Genomic DNA, 22,202 nt, shown 5'->3' on the forward strand with positions numbered 1-22,202 from the left:
TGACACTTTGCGCTTGCTGCTGCCAGGGTAGTCACGTGATCTGTATGCGGTATAAAATCAAAACATTGGATGCGGGAATAGCGAAATTGTACAGTAATCATGAACAGATGCTCTCTGGTTAAGTAATATATTTGAGAATATATATATATATATGAAAACTAATTCAAAAATGTGCCTGTAGTATATAACTGGCATATAACACTTTGTCGCTGTACATTAAAAAAATGTTTGCTGTAAGCTGTGATTTTATGCTTTATTCTTAGCCTTCCGACCAGTGATTGCCACGGGTCGCGTAGCGCACAGCGTACGGGAATCATTCACAATCCCCATAGGCTAGGCCTACTTCTCTTTAAAAAATGTACAAGTTTTATTCTCGCTATATTTTACTCCCTTTGATGTATATTGGCTTAACCTCTCCGACATAAATGTTGGAACATTTGTCAGTGATTTGGTAAAAGAAATTTCACTTCTAAAAATACAGACACTGCAATTCTGATGTAGTTTACAACAGACATTCAGCGATTTACACTCGCTTCGGCCATCTTTACAGTGTATTAACTCGAGCGTTCAAAACAATACCGCATACAGGACGAGTGTCAATTTCCAGCTGATCACACAATTTACTGTTCAGTCAAGTAGAACGTGAGCGTCCAATCAGCGCTAAAGCCTTGCAGTTCCACTTGGTTGGTTTTTCGATGTTGTTTTATTTGCTAGGCTGCTTGCATGAGAATTGAGGCTAGAAATATGTGATGATATCTCGCGAAAAAAGTAAGAATTCGGGATGGGTTTGACGCTGGGCGGAAGGCATTAAATTTTGCTTTAGGCTGGGCGGTTGACTTTTAGGCAGGGCGGCCCCGTCCGGCTCCGCCCTGCACAATTACATCCCTGCAGGAGCAGGGGCGTAGCCAGGATTTTGAAAGGGGGGGGGGGAGCCGTTATGCGAATTACGTATGACCCCGGCGGGGTCAAGGGGGCGAATCCCCTTGTGAAGTAGCGCACTCTGAACGTTCTTAGGACTGTTTGAGAGGATAAAGTGAAAATTGCAATAGACGCATTATAAATAAGCGAAAAAATAATTATATAATAAATCAAAAGTGGCAGATTCAGAAATTCGAAAGAGAGGTGAAACAGGACTCAGGGAGGGGCTTTCACAGACAGAGGAACCACCCACATAATCACGAAAAATGGACATGAAAAACCAGATCACATCTTAAAAACAAACAGCAGTCACTAAGACATACATCAGGAGCCGACTCGATGGAGTTATGTCATACCCAGGGAAGGGCACAGATCTGTTTTGAAAGGTGGAGGGGGAGGGCATTTTGTGAGTCCAACTCACCTTCAGCCACACAATGGTTGGAGGTGAGTTGAGAAAATTTGAGGAAATAGTACCTCTAGATGGCCAGAAATGACACTTTTAGTAAAATTCATCATCATCACATCACCATTAGTCAAAATGAAGCGCCAAAAAAAATTCTCATGATCTTTTATCAGGGATTTTTGACAACCATAGAGATCTTATTAATGTGTTTGTGTACCATAGAAAACAAAGCTTAAAAACATTGTCTTTGAGTATGTACCTACATAGGCCTACTTCAAAAACGTGATTTCACAACCACCTCAGCCCCACCATGGCTGGGGCTGAGGTGAGAAAATTTGAGGAAATACAGTAGTACCTCTCGAGATGGCCGGAAATGACACTTTTATATAGTAAAATTCATCATCATCACATTACCATTATAATAATCAAAATGAAACGCCAACAACTTTATCATGATCTTTTATCAGGGATAAAATACTTAATATACAGGACAACTTAGGCCTAATTATAGCTTACTAAGCTTTAACTATATATACTACCGTATATTATGATCAACAAATCACAACTTTTTTTCGCATTTAGCACAATTTTCTTCACTTTTTATTGTTATTAATATTAATATCAATTATTACTATCGTCATCATCATCATTGTTATTATTATTATTATTATTACTATTAGTAGTGGTATTATTAAACAAACATTTAAAGAAACTTGCAAACGGATAAAAACGAAATTGAACCACAGTATTGCATTTCTATCTTAAAATACCTGGCCTGACATTTATGGATTTAAGATTTTTTTTAATCACGCTTAGGCCTATGTGTTCTATTAGGCCTATGTATAACGTGTACTGATGCATATTTACATGTTTAGAAGTATTCATTTTAAGTGATCCCAGGAAAGAATTTCTATTGGCTCCCACGGGGAGCCACGGCTCCCCCACCTGGATACGTCCCTGCCCAGGAGTACAAGTGGGTACCTGGGGTCGGATTTATCAAACTAGAAATCAGCTAGAAAAGACTAGAAAGGTGCATTTTTTGCTTAAGTCAAATTTATCAATATTGCTTAGCTTCAAAATTGCTTAAAATTAAAAAGTCGATTATGATGCATGCGCCATATAAGATAGTTTGATAAATCAGCTTAAGATATTTGCTTAGGGGCATCTTAACTTTTTTGACTTAAGACATTTGCTAAGCTGAGATTGATAAATCCCGGGCCTGGATTACAGCTGCAACATTATGGAATTCTCTCCATATGTGCTAGATCCAATGACCGGGGATAATTATTATCTATTATCTATAGAGGTCTCTATAATATGCGCTATATGAGTCGACAATTATTATTACTGTATTTATTATTTAAAAAAAAATACAACATCATGTATTCCATGATCAATACAACAGTTACCTCTACCTCTAGGGAAACAAGCCTCAGGGCTTACAGATCTATCCTCTGCATTTCTTTCTCTATTTTTTTATTCTGTTCACTGCATTTTGTTTTTGCCGTTTTTATTTTTCTATTTTGATGTATTGGAGTTGATTGGAGTGTAATAAATATTACAAACAAACCTTTAAAATATGATTTATGTTATTAATAACAATTTATAATTTATTAGTAATTTATTTATATGATTTATGATTTAATAACAATATATAATCAGACTTTAGAGAAATAATGCGTTCTAAAAATATATGGAGGCCTACACAGGTTTTTTTTTTGTATCGTCGTCAGTAAATAATTTTTGACATACAGATGAGTCTATTTTTACTTTTTTTACAACAAGTTATATTAGGCTATGAACTTTGTATCTTCGTATATTTATTCAAGACTAGGTATTTTCTGTATTCATGTCTTTGTTGTTCGCACCACAGTACGATGCACTACAAAAATAGGATATACATTTATCGGGTACTTTATGAATGTATGTATTTTACTTCAATGCAAGGATCGAAGATTGTTCCATTGTAGATTGTTTAATAGTCACGCTGCGACACGCCAGAACGGACATCGAATTCAATCCCTCTTATCGAGTTTACACATCCCTACCTATCGAGTTTGTTTACACACATCGCAACCAGTCGAGTTTACACACATTCCTATACCAGTCGAGTTTGCACACATTCCTATTTCATCGTGGACACTGTTATTGAATTTATGCAATTGACTAGAGTAAAATATGCTACACTTTCTAGTTTAGAAAATTATGAGATCCGGTAGCCATTAAGAGCCTTCAATCATGGTTCGGACCATGACAAATCATTTTGGACCCCGGGGAGTGGGGGTTACTCTTCGATATTTCTACGGGTATGTGCCGCATTTACGGGGTATTTTTGAGGACTTGGTAGCACAAGCATGGGAATTTATTGAAGAGTTTCAGCATGTATAGGGTACCGTATATAAGTTCCCTTTAAAATGGTCCTCATATCCACAGCCTACACCTGATCGTCACCAAAATTTAATAATTTCTTCCTTGGACTATGACAAACCATTCTAAAAGTTTCATTCAGATCCAATAATGAGTTGATGCGATATTTAGGTCTGGGACGTTAGCACATTAAATGGCAACCACCCCCCCCCCCCCCCCACACACACAACTTCACGCCGGAAACTGGATCACCACTAAAATAAAATAATTGTCTTCCTTGCAACTTGGTTAAGACTTCCAGAACGTTTCATACAGCTTTTGAGATATCATAGTTTTAAGTGTTTTTAATATCAAAAATCATCTGTGAAAATTTGACACATGTAGACCTAAAACTGTAGGCAGGAATTTACAAATACTGTATACATTTAGACATACACCAAACACAGGAAAATATAATAATTTATCTGAACGTACTTTTATAACGCCAGTGGCACACATCAACATGACGGGATTTTCAAAACAACAATATAGGCTATCCAAATTAACAAGACAATCCCATTACATCAATAGAATGTATTTAAGTAATTAACAAAAAATGAATAAGATAAAAAGCAAACGGTAAAATAAATTTAAGTTCCTTAAAATCGCTACACGGTCGCTACAGTGTTTTCAGTGCAATCGTTCACCGCGTGTAGTCCCCGACGCATGGAAGGTACCCGAATCGACCGACCAATAAGCATCACCGAAAGCTGTCGGGAAGAGCGTGTAGCGATTGTGGAGAACAAGCTTAGAGCAATGAGTAAATCTACTTATTAAAGGAAATGAAATGAAATTCCTTTGCAAAATTACAAAGACCTACAAAATATACCGTACTGAGCATTTACCAAATTTACAAAAGAAAATCCGTAAAATAAACTTAATAAAACAGAAATAATAACAAGTACAATACCAACGAACAATAATAATAATAATAAAAATGTTAAATATTTTATTTGAGAAAGTTGTGAACAAGATTGAATTGAATTTAGGTTAACCCGACCAAGACGAATCAATGTGAATGCTATTTTAAGAATAGGGCGTTCTACCCAGCCCTTACAGCGAATCAACGAATGAAAGCAACAAGGTTTTTTCAACTGCGTCATCGCAACTTTAGATCCTGGTTGGCTATGTCTACCGCGCGAACAGTCACTTCGCTAAATGTTTGTTACGATCTAGTTGGTTACAATATGATTTTCACAAAAGTATTATAGACAAATAATATTCTTCCGGGCACTGGTAACAACTTAAGATTCCATCACCATAATATTTACGCGCATTGAGACTTCGATGCAGTGTGCTACGGTATAAGTCCCGCTACATTACATTACTGTACTTGTATATTTCGTCGTACTGACCACGAATGACGAATTGAAAACCTCGAATGGCATACAGTGACTTACTCTAATAAATCTTTTTTTTAGGCACTTGCCGATGAACTAAAAAGGCAAAACATATCTGGCTTGTTATACCCAGTTAAATGTGACGTCAGCAAAGAAGCTGACATCCTAGCTATGTTTTCTGAAATTAAGGATAAGTTTGGCGGAGTTGACGTTTGTGTTAACAATGCTGGTCTTTCCTTTGATTGTCCGTTGCTGTCTGGAAAAACAGAACACTGGCGATACATGTTGGAGGTAAATATGATTAGTTACAGTTGGCGCATGTGTAGAAGTTTGGTGAAATAGACCTTTCCGGCGTGTCAATCAAAGTTAACAACTGACCAATCAGAACAGGGCCAGGAATACGCGCGTGTCTCACCACAAGCATCTTGTGAAAATAATACCCAAGGGGCGGGGCTTAGCGGAAGAGTCCATTGTCCAAATAAGGAAGTTTTCAACTCTGAAACAAGTTTTATTAAAGTATGTTGGTGGGGCTGTTTTAACAATACAGGGAAAAGATAAATATGGTCTAATTTAATTGTTGGACTCAAACTGGAGGGTATCATACAATTTATATTATGAAATAGTAAATTTGCAATATATTAATGAGTTTAATTGCTGCAACGATAATGGGAGATATTATCAAATTTTAAAGAATGTAAAAATTCATAATTTAATTTACCCTCTTTTCTCCCCACTTTATATTCTATACTAACAGATTTTGTTCATTGAAACATGCAAGGAAAATTGAACATAAATGTTAAATTAACGTGTTATTATATATTTCTTATCTTACCACATAATGAACTTTTTTTGTATAACATTTGCGTTTATCTGTACCGGTACTTGTTCATTTGGTTATAGTAGGTATCTTTCAACTTTTTTGTTTGTTGTTGTTAATTGATTAGTTGATTGATTGATAGATTGATTTGATTGATTGATTTATTAATCGATTTATTAAAATCATGTCACATTCCTAAATGTGGTCACGATGACATCACACCGAATGTTCCTATCCGGGCAAACCAATTTTCTCATTTCTGACTAATTGCAACATTTTTTTTTATTGACAGGTAAACGTGTTGGGAGTTGCCATCTGTACGCGAGAGGCTGTAGGTCAAATGATATCCAATGGCGTCGACGACGGCCATGTGTTTCACTTAAATAGGTTGCTTGTAAATTTTGTTGGTTTCCTTCTTTTACTGTGACCTAAATGTGGTCATGATGACATCACATCGAATGTTCCTATTCGAGCAAACCAATTTCCTCATTTCTGACTAATTGCAACATTTTTTTTATTGATGCCATGTGATGTGTTTGGAGTTGGCATCTGTACGCGAGAGGCTGTTGGTCAAATGATATCCAATGGCGTCGACGACGGCCATGTGTGTTTCACTTAAACAGGTTGCTTGTAAATTTTGTTGGTTTACTTCTTTTCCTGTGTTTTAATTATGAATTTTAATTTTATGATTTAATTTATTAACTACAAATTAGTCGTGACATTGACAAAAATCATTCACTGTGTTCCACAGTGCTGGGATGGACAAGGTGTGGTTTTTACCATAAAACTTAATATAAATAGTATATAAAAAGAATCACGCAGAAAAAGAAATCAAACTATAATGTTTCATTTTTTTGCAGTGGTATTTTAAAAATACTATTAATCTATAGCAAAATCAACTAAAATTATAAAATGTAAATGTTCCTTGTTGATCAGAGGCCTCAAGGACCCACGGCGGTCGCAGAGCAGGGCCCACAGTGATTGTCAATATAGAGGGAGAAAATGCCCTTCGAATAGTGTACCGTACTAAATTCGTTTTTCCCTGCAGAGCGTGCTATTTTTACGCAGTCAGAATCAACAGCTTAGCGACCTATCCAAAGGACGAAGTAAAGTGCCTTACCTTTCACAGTCACACAAGACAGTTCGCCGTTACCAGACCAAGTTCATGTCTTGACAGATCCACCTTGCGCAAAAGTCAAATCACTTACAGCAGGCTAATTCGCAGCCAAATCCCTTACCGCACGCTAACTCGCACTCTAGCCAGTGGTGGCGCCTACGGGTGGGGGAGGGGGTGTGCAGGGAGACATTTGCCCTCGTCGGACAAGCCTGACCCCCCCCCCCGTCGTCGGATCAAACATTTAAAAAAATATATAATTTGGCTATCCAAATATCATTATTTTTACTAATCCCTAACAGTGTGGTCTAAAAACACAATTTGGAACATGCTAAGCCATAAAACTCTCCCTGTGTACCCTACCAGGATTTTTTATTCCTGGACTCGGACCGAGGCTCTAGTCGCCCCCTTGGTTCGGACCCCTGTCGGGCATGCCGGAACTCTTGTTGGCAAATTTCTGGAACCACCGCTGACTTAACTAATAATACACATGTTAGAACAATTGTTTATAATACAGAAACGATTACAATTGCTCCTAATATATACATAAACGCTGTAAATAGTATTCCAATAATGTATTCGAACTGTATTATCCCATAAATAAATAGTAAATAGTTTCTATCCATCTGCCATTAGGGTCCTAAATAACACCTATAAATTGTTAATATTGGGGTATGCCGGCTGCGGCCCAGGAATGATCGACCCTACCCCGTGAGGCACAGTTCTTTGATTTTCATTGATTATCTTGTACTTAACTGTAACCATTTTCTACTGAAATTATTAATTATAATTTTATAATTATATATATATATATACATATATATATATACATATACATATATATCTGTCTCTTATACACGGCCATCGTGTTTGCATTGGTTCAACGTTAGGATTCTATTGCGGTACTAAACACATGATAACAGCAATGACAGAGGGACTTCGACAGGAACTTCGTTTACAGAACTCCAACATCAGAATTACGGTTAGTTACCCATCGTCATATTATTATGAATTTTTAAAACTTCGGAATTTCTTTGAAATTACATGCGTACACATATACAAGCGTGTCCCAAAACACGTGTTGTCTCATAAACGCCCGCGTTTAAAGATGCTTTTGCTTGAAAGTGGTACCTTAGAAATCCAAGGTGCTGGCCTTAGCGGAAAGGTTAATTGCTGTACGCATGTTTTTTCTACATCAGCACGTATAAACTCACATTCGCATATACTTTGAAATTGTATATAAATTTCTCTCAGTTGTGATGTTGTTCAGAGGCGTATCCAGGATTTTGAAAAGAGTCTCAATAGAAATATTACATATAACTTATCGAAAGTCGCAAAACTAGGGACAGAGCATATCAGTGGCTGACACACCACAACTTGGTTACGCCACTTACTAAGCTTTCACTATTTAGTAGGCCTATGAGTACCCGTGAAAATTTTAATCGTTTTTATTTAAAAGTATATTTCATGATAAATTTTACGATAAATAATAAACTAAAACTACAGTTATTATAGTATTGCACCTCCCCTCGTCATTACGACGATACCATCGTCCGCATTACGTCATCATCATCCTCCTCGCCTATCTTTAGTTTTCATTGTTTATCATTGAGACTAAATTAAGAATTTGGACAGGAGATGTTTTCTCTAATTAAACCGTTAGAGTGATATGTTATCCGTATAAGCTGTCAATATAAGTGAGGTCATATTCTTATGTTTATTATTTTATTTATTATCATATATATGACTATAATTATCATCATCATTATCACCAACATCATAACCATCATCAACCATCACCTGGAATTACCTCGCATTGACATCACCGTGTCGAAAGGCCTACATGCAGTGGCGTATTTAGAAGTGTGGGTGCTGATGTGGGGAGCAAAGTTGATGTGGAGGTGAGGTCTCGATGATCAGTTGAGGGGGTGCTAACTCGCAAAATGAGGTGATTTAGGAGATTTTTAACTACTTGACCGTGATTTTTAGGGGGGGGGGAAGTAATTTTTGAAGGGCGTACGCCTCCCCATGCAACATTGTGAGGTTCGTGTCCCTATCTATTATATTGTGACGATATCAAGGCAGTGTATGCCCAAATTCCTCTCGTTTTTGTTTGATTGATTGATTTTATTCGGCTTTATACAACAATACACACACAGTTTAAAATACATGAAAATCCTTTCAAAAAGTAGCTTCCAATATCAAATTTTAATAAAAGAGTCATTTTAATATTAAAGCATCAAAAATCGACAGTTACATAAAAACAAGGGGGAAACAACAAATATCAAGCATTATCCGAAAATAACATCAATTACAATAAATTTCTGAGTACAAAAAATCTTAAAACCAAAAACATAAAAACAGCAAAAATCAAAGCCACAAGGATGGTCCATATAGTCAAGCAATGACTTACAATCTTACAATGTGGTCTTTTTAACACTAAACGGATTACACATAAACAAAAACGATAAAAACGTTATCAAGCAAGATAATGATTAAATTTTAAGGTAGTCTCGTATGCTACAATAGACCTTTCCGGAGTGTCAATCAAACTTAACAACTGACTAATCAGAACAGCGCTAGGAATACGCGCGCGTCTCACAAACACACGTGTTGTCCCACAAACGCACGTGTTCGCCTATGTTTTAACACTGTCGCCTTGTGGAACCTTAGCAACAACATCCAAGGGGCGGGGCTTAGCGGAAAGGTCCATTGGCAAGATGTTTTCTTTCGTTCAGATGAATGACGGTCTCGCATGGGGTTGATTAAACTCTTTATAGGTCCAGCATTAAATTTGGCATTGCTGGAATAATTAGTAAAATTCCCTGTCAACAATTTATTTCTTATTTCTTAGTGTATATCGCCGGGCGCTGTTGATACAAACTTTTTCAATAATATGCTTGGAGATGAAGAGGGGGAAAAATTATCTAGTGAATTAAAGGTAGGTCCTTTTTTTATACCAGATTTATGCTATTCGTCAATATTAATGTGAACAGTATATGATTAAGTATCATATGAGGAACATGTAACAGGTTCAAATAATAGAAAGATTTTGCAACCTTACAAAAGCGACAACAAATACGAATTTTTCATTATAGTAATTCGTGCCTAAAACTGTCTTGACAATAGATAATGTACGATCTGTATTTATAATCGTTGATTTATGTAAAATGCAAAAGTGCATGGGTGACTACGTCGTGATAGATATTTGATGACGTAACCGTATTCATTATCGTTTTTGTAAGCTTGCAAATCCTCAAAATATATACGTTTTTTTTTTCAGATTTATAGACCGTTAGTCGGATCCCTAAATTGTTAAAAATTTAAGTATGTCCAAAGAATTAATTTTTTGTATACTGTATTTTAATATTTTGAGACAAATTAATCAGTTGAAGTGAAAATTAAATGACAGTTATGAAGATCGGTTGCTGTAATTTGTCAACAATTGTAATAAAATGATAATACTTTATATAATCTGGGAGGATGGTACATCAGCTGAAGTTAAAACATAAACATTTAGAAAAATATTCTTGTATAAATCTTGTACATGGTTCTCAATGTTATTAACTCTGTATTCACAAACTCGATAAAATTCAAAGTAAACTTATTAAGGCTTCATTAGGACTACTCAAATCAGGGACGTACGGTATCCAGGGGAGCCGCGGCTCCCTTCCCCCAGTGGCGTAACGCCTATGCGCTCCCATGCGGCGGTCCGCAGGGCCCCCGATACCTAGAGGCCCGGGAGAGGCCCCTAACCTTAGGTTTCTCGATCTAGCCCCCTGGCCAAAAAGGACTTTGTTGATACATAGCACCATATTGTCTCTGAAATCGACTGTTGGGCATATATCATATTACATTCAGTGTCGGATTAAAGGGAGGGGCCTTGTCGGCCCGGGACCCTACCAAATTTGTCAAAAGTGTTATAAATGGAGATAAAAAGAAAATTATATTTACAATATTTAAGTCTGTGAGTGCCATTTCCGGCTATCTAGAAGTGCCATAATATTACATTCTCTTACCACAGCCCCAACAGCATAATTAATACCTTGGTTCTTAGTGAATTTGTTTCAAGGGCCGCAAATTATTTTAGAGTTGATCTCACGGGCCAAAAATAATCCCCGGCGAGTTGAAATCAATCGTTATCGAGAAACCAAGGGCGGATCCAGAAATGTCCAAAAGGGGGTGGGTGCGAAAGGGGGGGGCCGAACGTTGGGCCGATCGAGACAACACTGTCCTAGGGGGTCCGAAATTGTTGTGTTCTAGACGCCCGAAAATAACATTTGAGGCGTTGGCTTAGGTATTAAAGGCCGTTTTTGATAATCCAAAGTCAAGTGTACTTATCGTTGGATTCAATGAATATATTCAATAACAATGGGCTTCTTCTCCATGAAGAATCTTTACAAAATCCTACTTATATTATTATGAGTCTTAAATCATGCATCTCCATGGACTTTGCAATCAGTTCAGCGTGCCTTAGCCCTGAAGAGAGCCGTACGCGTTTTCTGGAAAGGCAATCTGTATATAACCGACTATTACATCATGAGAAATTAAAGGCTAGATAGTCGAAGGATCGCCACTCCGCTATCGACGTCTACCGTTTTCGGCGGTAGGCTTAGCATTTGGCCATCCACAACCCCAACCTCTTCGTAAGGCAGCCAGTTCCCTCCCCCATATCCAGGGACCCGCTCGGTTTTATGACGCCGACCATTCCGGCAGTCACAGAGAGGTTTATACGGTTAGAAGTTAATTAGGACTGACTAATCCCACATACCACCTGCCTGCTCTGCCTGAATGTAGTTTAACGTCATACCATTGGACACATGACGCTTTCATGCAATTGATTCTATTAAACGTGTATCCTTATGAATAAACATTGCTACATTACTCAAAAGTGATTAGTGTAGAAAATTGGTTGATTTCTCAGTAGTAATATGTATTTCCTTTTCATAATTTGCTAGCTTCTCCGACCGGAAGACATTGCTGATCAACTGGTTCATGCCCTACACTGCCCACCGCACTGCCAAGTAATTTTCATGTCTTATTTTATTGTTATAACTACATGTCACGCTCCATATGCTTAAATCCTGGTTTAATTTTAATTATGTATAACCCGTGAATCATTATTCAAACTATATTTTTAAACCATGCCCTTTTGCAACAAAACACAATATCTAGCCACTGATATATGGATGCTCACTCTAAAAATACGTCAACAAGTAGGCTATTTTATAATGCCACGCAGACCTAATGTATAATGCTATTATATTAATTCAAAATATTCATGTTAAGTGATATTTGTTCACAGATTCATGATATACACATTCGTGCGGTGGAACAGCTACAATAAGATAATAATTAAGATTGGCAACGAACGATCACGGAAGTTTTAGGTGGAAGAATAATGGTGCATGAGGAATATTTGGCCCGAATTCATGTCGTGACACTGGGATGCATAATGAAGTCAGTTTTATCTTCATTCTGTACTTGTGAACCTGTACCATCATCATGGCAATATTTATCTTATTTGAAGTTATAAATTCATGAATTGAACCACATACAAGTTCAACATGCAGTACTTTACGGACAGGGGAATCGATTAGTCTGAAAAAATGTTTACCATGTCCAAGCTATTTAAAGGCATAGGCCTACTGTATGAAATTGATTGAATGGAATACTGTATTACAATGAACAAATCACTCATTTATACGAGACCTACAATAATATGGGGTGCCATACAATACTACAGGAATCTGTAAACTCTGGAGTGAACGGTTAATGCTAGTTTACGTTATTTTTTTTTCTTTAGTGTAACTATGGTGCATTTTTTCTTCAGTTAAAATTCAGTGTCTATGTGAGCTTTGCTTTTATCCAAATCAAGTAGTCAAACTATACACAATAAGCTTTGTAGAAAATTAGGCTAAAGGTTCCATACACTTGCCTTGGACTTAATTTCTTGGATATTAATTTCGTCACTAAATTACCTAGTCGACTGAAAAGAAAAAAAAACATGCCATTATCTGTATTATTTATTCCTGATAGTTCAAGTACACAACATTATTTTCTATAATAAATATACTGTAAATAATTATGCTTAAATACCATGATGTATTGATTGAATGTGTACCATAGCAATATTATTTTTCGTTCATTTTCTTAGATTTGTGTCAATGTCAAAAAGCAAAATACTAAAGTACCGTAACAACAATGCTGTTTCTGAACTAATCAAGAAAATTGGTGGCACAATTGCCGTAGTGGATCCAGGAGTTTGAAATATGTAATTTCACTGTCCCCTGGAAATACACCTCTATGGCCGGAAATTGCATAATTTTCTCTTTTTTTCCCTATTGAATGCGCCACTCTGAATAAACGCATTATAATTACTCATGTAAAAACCTATAGAGGGGGCAGGCGGCGAGATGGTGTCAGGGGGTTAGTTTAGGCCAAATATAAAAAATGATTGTGTTGGACCGACCCAAAATGTCGAGGTTCGGCAGTTTAGTTTGTTTGTTTCTGTATTTTTTTTTTAACTGCAACGAAAAATATTTTTTTAATGAGCTAAAAGGCTGGAATAGGCCACTCTTGCTTGTTATGTGATCGTTTTGCTCTTCAATATAGATTTAAAAATGATCTTTGTTGTATTTTTGTGTATTTTGTTTTAGGCATAAACACATTATTGGTTTTAAAAAAAAGAAAAAAAAAAAGAAACTTCTAATACTGATCTACCATTTTTTGGATTCCCTTTTGACCCCACAAATGTGAAAACACCCACAAATGTAACAACACACTGCCCACAAATGTAATAATGCCCACAAACAACCAGCGCCGACAAATGTAACAAACAGGACTATAAATATAATCGATAACGATCATTCCCAACAAATGTGATAACGCCTACAAATGTAACAACAATACATGACCTCTTCGCCCACAAATGTAATAATTTTCTTTTAACTTCGAATGTAGGAGACCCAAAAAATTGCCAAACCGTGTACTTTGTAACAGAAGCGTTTGATATAATGATGCGTACAAATAAAAATACGAACAATAAAAACAATGGGAGATAGTATTTTCTAAACGCTTCGAAGGCTATATGAGAAGTACGGTATATTATGTCAAAACATGGAGGTATTATAGTGGTCAAAGATGTCAATTTCGGAAGATATATCTCATAAAGAAATTAGAAACATGCATACACTGAATATTTTGAGAGAAAATCAAATTTCTACACCAGCGGTTGTCGAAATACGGATGTCCTAATAATAGTTTTCCACCTAATTTGTATAATTAAGCTAATTTGCGTTTTATAAGGACATGTGAAAATGGAGGTATAAACATTTCTGGAAATCACTTTTATCGTTTTTAAACAAATTTCTTCCATAACTATGATTATTGAAAAAAAAAATATGGCGACTATTTTGAATTTTCGAGTTTATTCGAACGAATTCCATGAACGAGGATATTCATTAATTTTGCTAACTATGTACCATCACATTTTTAATTTTTTTCCAGCACTTGACCTTAAATAACACTTGACTTGAAATAACCTGAAAATTGTCACATCTGGTACCGTATCGTCTCCATCATGGCAAGGAATTCCATGAACGAGGATATTCATTAATTTTGCTAACTATGTACCATCACATTTTTAAATTTTTTCCAGCACTTGACCTTAAATAACACTTGACTTGAAATAACCTGAAAATTGTCACATCTGGTACCGTATCTTCTCCATCATGGCAAGGACTGAATCTCCATCACATTTAAATAAGAACCAATTTTTGCAGCATGTTAAATGAACCCTAACCCTCCCAGACATTTATGACCCAAGATCACAAAACTTAAAGGTCTGTAAACTCGTACTCTATCATGTTTTTTTATTTAAATGTAAATGAATAGAGCACATAATTAACTTTATAATGACGGCTCAGTGACCTTAAGTGGACAATTATGTGTAAAGTTAAGCTATTTTGAATTATAATTATTCTCTATAAACTGGCCTATAAAGTTCTGAGCAAAAGGGCTTAAAAGTACTGAAGAAGTTGATGAAAAATCACAGCAGTAGTCAAAGAAATTCCTTAACAACAACACAGTTTCCATTAAGCGATTGCGATGAAATTTTCTACGGTTGGCTGGAAATAGTTTGGGGAACAGAAATTTTCTATTTTTAAGTCGATACCCCAAAGAGATTGGTGATACCCGGGGGGAAATTGGTTATACCTTTATAATGCTGAAACATCCACGTACTGATTATGGCATCCCTATTGTTTTGATGAATTTAGTAAACATAAGAATTTTATTCGTCAAGCCTTGATAAAAGAGGGTATTTTGTCGGGGTGTGGATGAAAAAGGGACGGGGTGGGGTTATGGGGGGTCTGGATTTAAAAAAAAATTATAAACATTTTAAAAATACAACATTTTCAGAATGATGCAAGGAAGGTGGTAAACAAGCTGTTTAAGCAAGACAATAATTCCTCCATTCGAACTACCGGTTCCATCCTGGTAGATCACATTAACTACTCTTTATCTTCTTTAAAATCAAAACATTTAGCGTTATTTATGCGTCCGCAATACTTAAATGAATATGCCTATACCTTTCTTTGTGACCAGCAGTGATCCAATCAAATTATGTCAAGGGCTGATAGGAAATTATGCTAAGTTATACCAAATGTTAAATTTAATGGTTGTTTAAATAAGCGCCTTCCTCCCACCTAAAATGAAAGCAACACTATTCTCAATACTATTACTGTATACCCAGTGGTGCCGCCAGAGTCAACGGTATATCAGGTCTGATGTTCCCCCGACTGGGAAGAGCGGAGGAATTAGAATGGCCAATTTTCCGGACGGGAGAAATTTTCCGGGGTCAGGGAATCAAGAACCCTACAATATATNNNTTTTTTTTTTTTTGACATACATCATGAATTTCCTCATTGTAAGATCATTTTTTTTTCAAAACAAGACACGAACCGCTTCGTATCTTTTGAATTACTTACAAGATTATTTTCTTAATTTAGTACTAAATATAGTCCGTACCATAGTGCATATGCTCTAGAAAATTATTTTTGAAGATGTATTTCTAAAGCAATTGTAATGTCGACACGCACGTTATTGTTTGGCTTCTTTCATGGAGGTATACTTCATGGAGGTATACTACCTAAAGCTGTTTATCTATTTTGTGTGAATATACTTCATCAATAGGCCTACTTTTTAGTTTCACCAACTCCCTGGTTGAACATTGCTGAAAATAGTGCAGATCATATTGTTCTGTTGGCGTCAATATTTGTTTAACATTTCAATAACCACAACTAGTTTCTTTACATGTACTCAACCGCAACCTAATCACTTCCCACTGCCAGCAATGCCAGAGGGCAAGAGGATTGTATTCCAAATCTTTTCCAACAGATCATGAAACAGCTTGGTATTCTTTGAATTAATTCAAGGCTATTTCCTTCATTTAGGTATACATTTACATAAGCTTTGTACCACAGTACGATAAGTCTGTAAAAATGGTTAATTTGGATGCACCGCTTTTTTGTTGTGTATCCGATCTCATTATTATATACAGGATCTTGTAATTATTCATTCTGATTGTCCGAAACATATCAATTTTAATTCCTCTCCATAATTCCATAAATAATTTATCTTAATAAGAGCAATGTTTCATTGACATGGTACTACTTTTGACATTTGTTTGTCTTTCATTTTTACTTCTAAATTTATTTTATATGTTGCTTTTGTTTGATTTACAGGTTTGTGATTTTTATTAGCCTGTTTGAATTTTTATCAATTACGTTAATTAATTTTTTCGGTTTTATTTAGCATTAAGTTAAGCATTCTATTTCTATTGTGTTTCTTTATACGCCTACTTTTAAATTTACTTCACTGTCTGTAAAATTTGTTAATTTGGATGCACCACAATTATTGTTGTGTGTGCCACCGATCTGAAGGTGTTATTGCTAATAAATTTATTGATTGATTGATGCACTACAAATTCGGAACATATTTTAAAGTTTGTTCAACTATTTTGTGCACGATTTTAAATGAATTGAATGAATACGTTTTTGGTCACATTTAGCAATTGGGCTCCCCACTATTCGTACACTTATAGATTTATCCAAAGAAAATTATACATTGTGGGCGAAGATGTCCTGTTTTGTTGTTACATTTGTGGGCGTTTTATCACATTTGTGGGCGATGATAGTTATTACATTTGTGGACGCTGTTTGTTACATTTGTGGGTGCTGGTTGTTACATTTGTGGGCACTATTACATTATGTGGGCGGAGTGTTGTTACATTTTGTGGGCGTAAAATGTAAATTGGATAGAACGACGGTATGAAATAGTTGATTGTAGTGTGGTGGCGCTTTATGCAAATTAGGTACTCTAGGCCCTTTGATCTTTGGTGATTCCTTTGGTGCACGTGTCAGAGGGAGAGAGGTGCAATATTATTACTAATCATGGCAGAACGTTGGGTTGGACGGGTAGCATTGGTAACTGGTGCCTCTGTAGGAATTGGAGCAGCAATTGCTCGCAAATTGGTTGGACACGGAATGAAGGTCGTTGGATGTGCCAACAACGGATTCGACAAAGTCAAGGTAGGTCTAGGCCCTAGGCCTAGTAGTAGTAGAGGCTAGGCCTATTTATTATTCTAGTAGGAGGGCCTATATAGTTGGCCTAGACTAGGTTAGGCTTAGTAGTTGCAGGGAGTTGTTATAGTTGTCACTATAACAACTCCCTGATAGTAGTTGTAAGTTTATACATCGTTTAATACTATTGTGATCATTGCTAGCCTATATATCATATATTCATATGCAATTATTGCCTAGGCCTATGCGATATTGGCCGCTTTGTTCTGACATTTTGGTTACAAATAGCAGAAATAAAGTTTTTCTCAATCAATGATTAAAAAAAACTTCACTTCCTAAGAATTCTCGATAGAGCAGCATCACCCCACCCCTCCCCTAGTGGAATTAACCCATTCACTTCCACACTCCCTTACTTAATTGCCTTTTTAAATGAGGTGAGAAAATTTAAAGACTAGGCACTTTTAGGTGCTTGGAAATGGCACTCTCAGACTTTTTTGCAATTTATTTTTCTAAATGTAACAAAATTTACATAATTTCTAAATTATGCTATGTAAATGCCACATTTTTATGAAACTATGATGCTACATGCAGTGCTACGGTGTGGGAAAAAAAAACAAGGGTGGCTACTGGGTGGAAAACTTCAAGGCTGGGTGGCTCCGCCCACCATAACTACATCCCTGCAAATTTGAGTTTTAGCTGGCAGAATAAACACTTTGTTTTTTCTAATTTATGTTATGTATGCTACATTAATTTTCACGAAACTATGTGTAGCAATAATGCTACATACAGTGCTACAGTGTCCAAATTATGCCAAAATGCATAATTATGCTGCAAATGTGTACCATGCCGAGAGGTACTGTTCCTGCTTCTTGCGCTGTAGACCCAGGTTCAAACATATATAAACAAATAGATAAATAATAATAACAGTTTGATCTAACAGGAACATCTTGTAATAATCTTATCAAGTATAGTAGCTCATCAACATGATACCCACCTTAAAGCGAGAGATCGCCCAATTCGATCCCGCCAGAGACTTTTCTTTGTCATAGCTGCAATAAAGGAACCATTGTGTTTCTGGCAAATAAAATAATGGACAAATTACGACTTATTATATCAAAATTGGGTTATTCACAAATTTTGTTTGAGGTCAAAACAATGGGTCATAAACGCTGAAAGTGTGACAGTTCAGACAAAACGTGGGCGGGTTTGTAATCTATAGTATAGTTATTCTCTTTGCAATGAAGGTACATGGATAAGGTCAATATAGTGTGAGAAAATTTGAGTTTGCTGTCAGAAAACATTGCACCTATCCAATTTCATGTTTGATTAATAGTGTGCTTTCTCTAGGCAATTGCTGAGGAACTCAAGTCCCAGAATTCATCAGGTCTTCTGTACCCAGTGAAATGTGACTTGAGTAAGGAGACGGACATCCTAGCTATGTTTTCTGAAATTAAGGAAAAGTTTGGTGGAGTTGATGTTTGTGTCAACAACGCTGGTCTTTCCTTTGAATGTCCGTTGATGTCTGGAAAAACGGAACATTGGCGATACATGTTGGAGGTAGGCTACATTACTTGAAAAACATGATTTATATATGTTGTTAAACAAAAGGAAAATAGGAATACCGATTATAAAATTACGTGCTTATTTTGCAAGCCTAACATAACATTGCAGCATTCACTAAACTTTTTTTTAGTTCTGTCCCTCAATGCCTACTGGTCTAACCTATCTCAGCATAGCTTTTCCTAAGTTTACCCAAATGTATTACCATGTGTTCTGTTAAATTTAAATATTTAGTGTATCGATCAAAAATCCCATTCGTTTTAACAAAGCTTTTTCATAATAATTAGTGAGGACGCACTCCAACCCAAATTCAGAGTGTAGTTGTAGGAAACTAAGGGTGGTTGATTGACGTTTTAAGGGTGGGTGGATGATAACATGGTAAACTCTAAATAATAAAAGTTGACTGTAAGGATGGAAAAGTGGGTTAATAAGTGTGAGTGGAGGGCCATGAAATTGGCTTTAGACTGGGTGGAAAACTTCAAGGTTGGGTGGCCCCGCCCACCATAACTACATCCCTGCAAATTTGAGTTTTAGCTGGCAGAACAACAAACACTTTGTTATTATTATTATTATTATTATTATTATTATTATTATTATTATTTATATTGTTATTATTGTTACTATTATTGTTATTATTATTGTTATTATTATTATTATTATTATTATTATTATTATTAATTGTGTAAATTTGTTTTTGTAAATTTGAACAGGTGAACGTGTTGGCCCTTGCAGTCTGTACAAGAGAGGCTATTAGTCAGATGATGGAGAGGGGTGTAAACGATGGACATGTATTTCATATAAACAGGTAACTGTGTAAAGAGTTTTACATAAAGCTTTTGAATAAATGAAAGGTTTTAAAGTTAAAAAAACAATTATAATAATATCAAATTAGATTGATTAAATTTCTTGAAAATTACAGTTTATTGTTTGAAATATATTATTTGTAATATTTGACATTGATTTGACATTGATGATTATTGCTGTTCAAGTATGGATGGACATCGAATTGCTGGACCAGGGTCAACCATGGGATTTTACGGTGGAACAAAACACATGGTTACAGCTATGACAGAGGGACTTCGACAAGAACTTAGATCAAAAAACTTGAACATCAGAATTACGGTTGGTTACACTTTTTTATGTGGCTTTTTCATTATTGATCCTTTCTGAACCAGCCAAGCTATTATTATTATTACTTTGTTCATTGCTGTTGTCACCAGTACAGCCCAGGTCTCCGGCAATTCAAAGGATTTTCTTAGAAATCAGACAGCCTTCTTGGCTGTCGTATCTAGAATACTTTAAATTGGGGTGGTGATGGGGGTGCGATGGTAAAGTGGGGAGGGGACCTTGATGATCAGTTGAGAGGCTCTAATTTGCAAAAATAAGGTGATTTTTAACTACTTGACTGTGATTTTTTGGGGGCGGCGAGTAATATTTTGAGATGTGTGTACCCCGCACCTGGATACGCCACTGCATATAATGTGCTGCAAATTCAAATCGCATGTTTTTACTACACTGTATAATTAATTTAGAATTCATTTTCTTCCTGAGGTCAGCTCATACTGTAGGTCTTACCTATCCAGAAAATTATATTATGATAACTAATTAAACGCTGAAACGTAGTCTCTCCAAATTGGGATTTAAATCAGTTCAACATTTCTGTTTTGTCACCACACCACTACATTTTCAGAATAGATAAGTGTGTAGCACTTATTTCAATACATAACATTAATATGCATTAAGTAATAAAATTTCAAAAATTTAGTGGCAAAATGGGGATGGGGGGATGTGCCCTTCCCCTACTGGTTTCCACACCAACTTGAGTATGGTTTAGATAATTTGCTGTATGATTCTGCTTCCTTTGTCTACATACAGTTTATTAGTTAATTTATTTTCCCAGACTTTTGAAGTCATCAATATATCAATTTGTGAGTGAGTGAATGAATCAAGAAACATATTTTTATATTTCATTTTTATATTATATTTTATTTTAGAGCATATCCCCTGGATGTGTTGAGACTGAGTTTTCAATCAGAATGAGAGGAGAGGAAAGGGGAAGACAACTTTATAAACAACTCAAGGTAATGTTCAGGTTTGATTTCTTGCCAACTAACTATAGTACAACCTATGTGGAATTAATTGTATTCCAATGAACAGATGGGCATAATTTAGTGTGGTCTGGCAAGTTGAAATGTTGATTGTCTTATTATTATTACATTTATCACAATAGATAAAATAAACAGCATTAGATGTACAATCTAATGGAGGAGAGCATATTTGATGTGTAGTGCCCGGTACTGTGAATGGTGTGTCGGTGGTGATGATTTCGCAAAGTTGGCATCTCCTATTACCACAGGGTTTATTGCCTTGATCAGGGTGATGTTTGTATGTATATGTATGTGCATATGTATATGTATAATTATACATATATGTATGTGTATGTATTTGTGTATAATAATGTATTCCTTTTATACATTATAATTATAATTATAATTTTTTGTTTGTTTTTTACTTAATCATTGTTTACTTCCCAATAATTACTCCGTCTAAACATCGACGATTAAAACATATCATAGGGGTCATGACCTAAGTTCTCCGAACTTATTTTGAATTCCACCCACACATTTATTTCTCCATGCTGATTAATACTTACTATTTTCTTATAACTTACATATGAAAATTAAGCTTATTTACCTTGTATAAATATCCATTTTATATTATTAGTACAAATTAAAACGGCACTTGAGATTGTTTTATGATGTGTGGAAAATTTGAATAAACAAACAGACAGTACCCAAATTCCGGAACACCTTATGCCTATGATATTCGTAACAGTAATCTTTTGTAAATATTTGGGGTTTTTTTTACCCTGATGACCCCAATGTGACATTTGACCCATGTATGGGAGGTGTCAATGGTTTTAATGACCAAGTTTGATTGAAATCGGCTCAACCGTTTGCCACTAGTCTATAGCGTTTAGAAATGTTGCTAGAACAAAGCTAAAACTAGAAATTGCAAATTGCAAGTGAAGTGCTGCGAAGTAAAACTGCATAAAATGTTC

The 22,202-nt window shown here is 35.8% G+C and overlaps 2 protein-coding genes across 2 annotated transcripts in view; both read left to right on the forward strand.

The window, feature by feature from the left end:
• LOC117113034 (dehydrogenase/reductase SDR family member 11-like) overlaps positions 1–13,625 on the forward strand; it is a 15,302-nt gene extending 1,677 nt beyond the window's left edge. Inside the window, exons 2-7 of the mRNA XM_033256257.1 lie at positions 5,149–5,358; positions 6,177–6,307; positions 7,854–7,980; positions 9,853–9,939; positions 11,957–12,022; positions 12,304–13,625. Of these exons, the coding sequence (XP_033112148.1) occupies positions 5,149–5,358; positions 6,177–6,307; positions 7,854–7,980; positions 9,853–9,939; positions 11,957–12,022; positions 12,304–12,345 (663 nt within the window). The 3' untranslated portion in view covers positions 12,346–13,625. The remainder of the gene's footprint in view (positions 1–5,148; positions 5,359–6,176; positions 6,308–7,853; positions 7,981–9,852; positions 9,940–11,956; positions 12,023–12,303) is intronic.
• Positions 13,626–17,374: 3,749 nt separating this feature from the next.
• On the forward strand, positions 17,375–21,222 carry LOC117113055 (dehydrogenase/reductase SDR family member 11-like; the record flags this gene model as incomplete). Its single annotated transcript, XM_033256283.1, is given in 5 exon segments — positions 17,375–17,590; positions 18,929–19,138; positions 19,852–19,946; positions 20,131–20,263; positions 21,136–21,222. Coding segments are annotated over 5 exon segments (663 nt in total), but the record flags the coding sequence as incomplete, so codon positions are not given.
• Positions 21,223–22,202: the final 980 nt, after the last annotated feature.

Source organism: Anneissia japonica, unplaced genomic scaffold (genome assembly GCF_011630105.1).
Source record: "Anneissia japonica isolate Jap-2015-1 unplaced genomic scaffold, ASM1163010v1 scaffold288039_len1115542_cov189, whole genome shotgun sequence".
In the NCBI taxonomy this organism is placed as follows: domain Eukaryota; kingdom Metazoa; phylum Echinodermata; class Crinoidea; order Comatulida; family Comatulidae; genus Anneissia; species Anneissia japonica.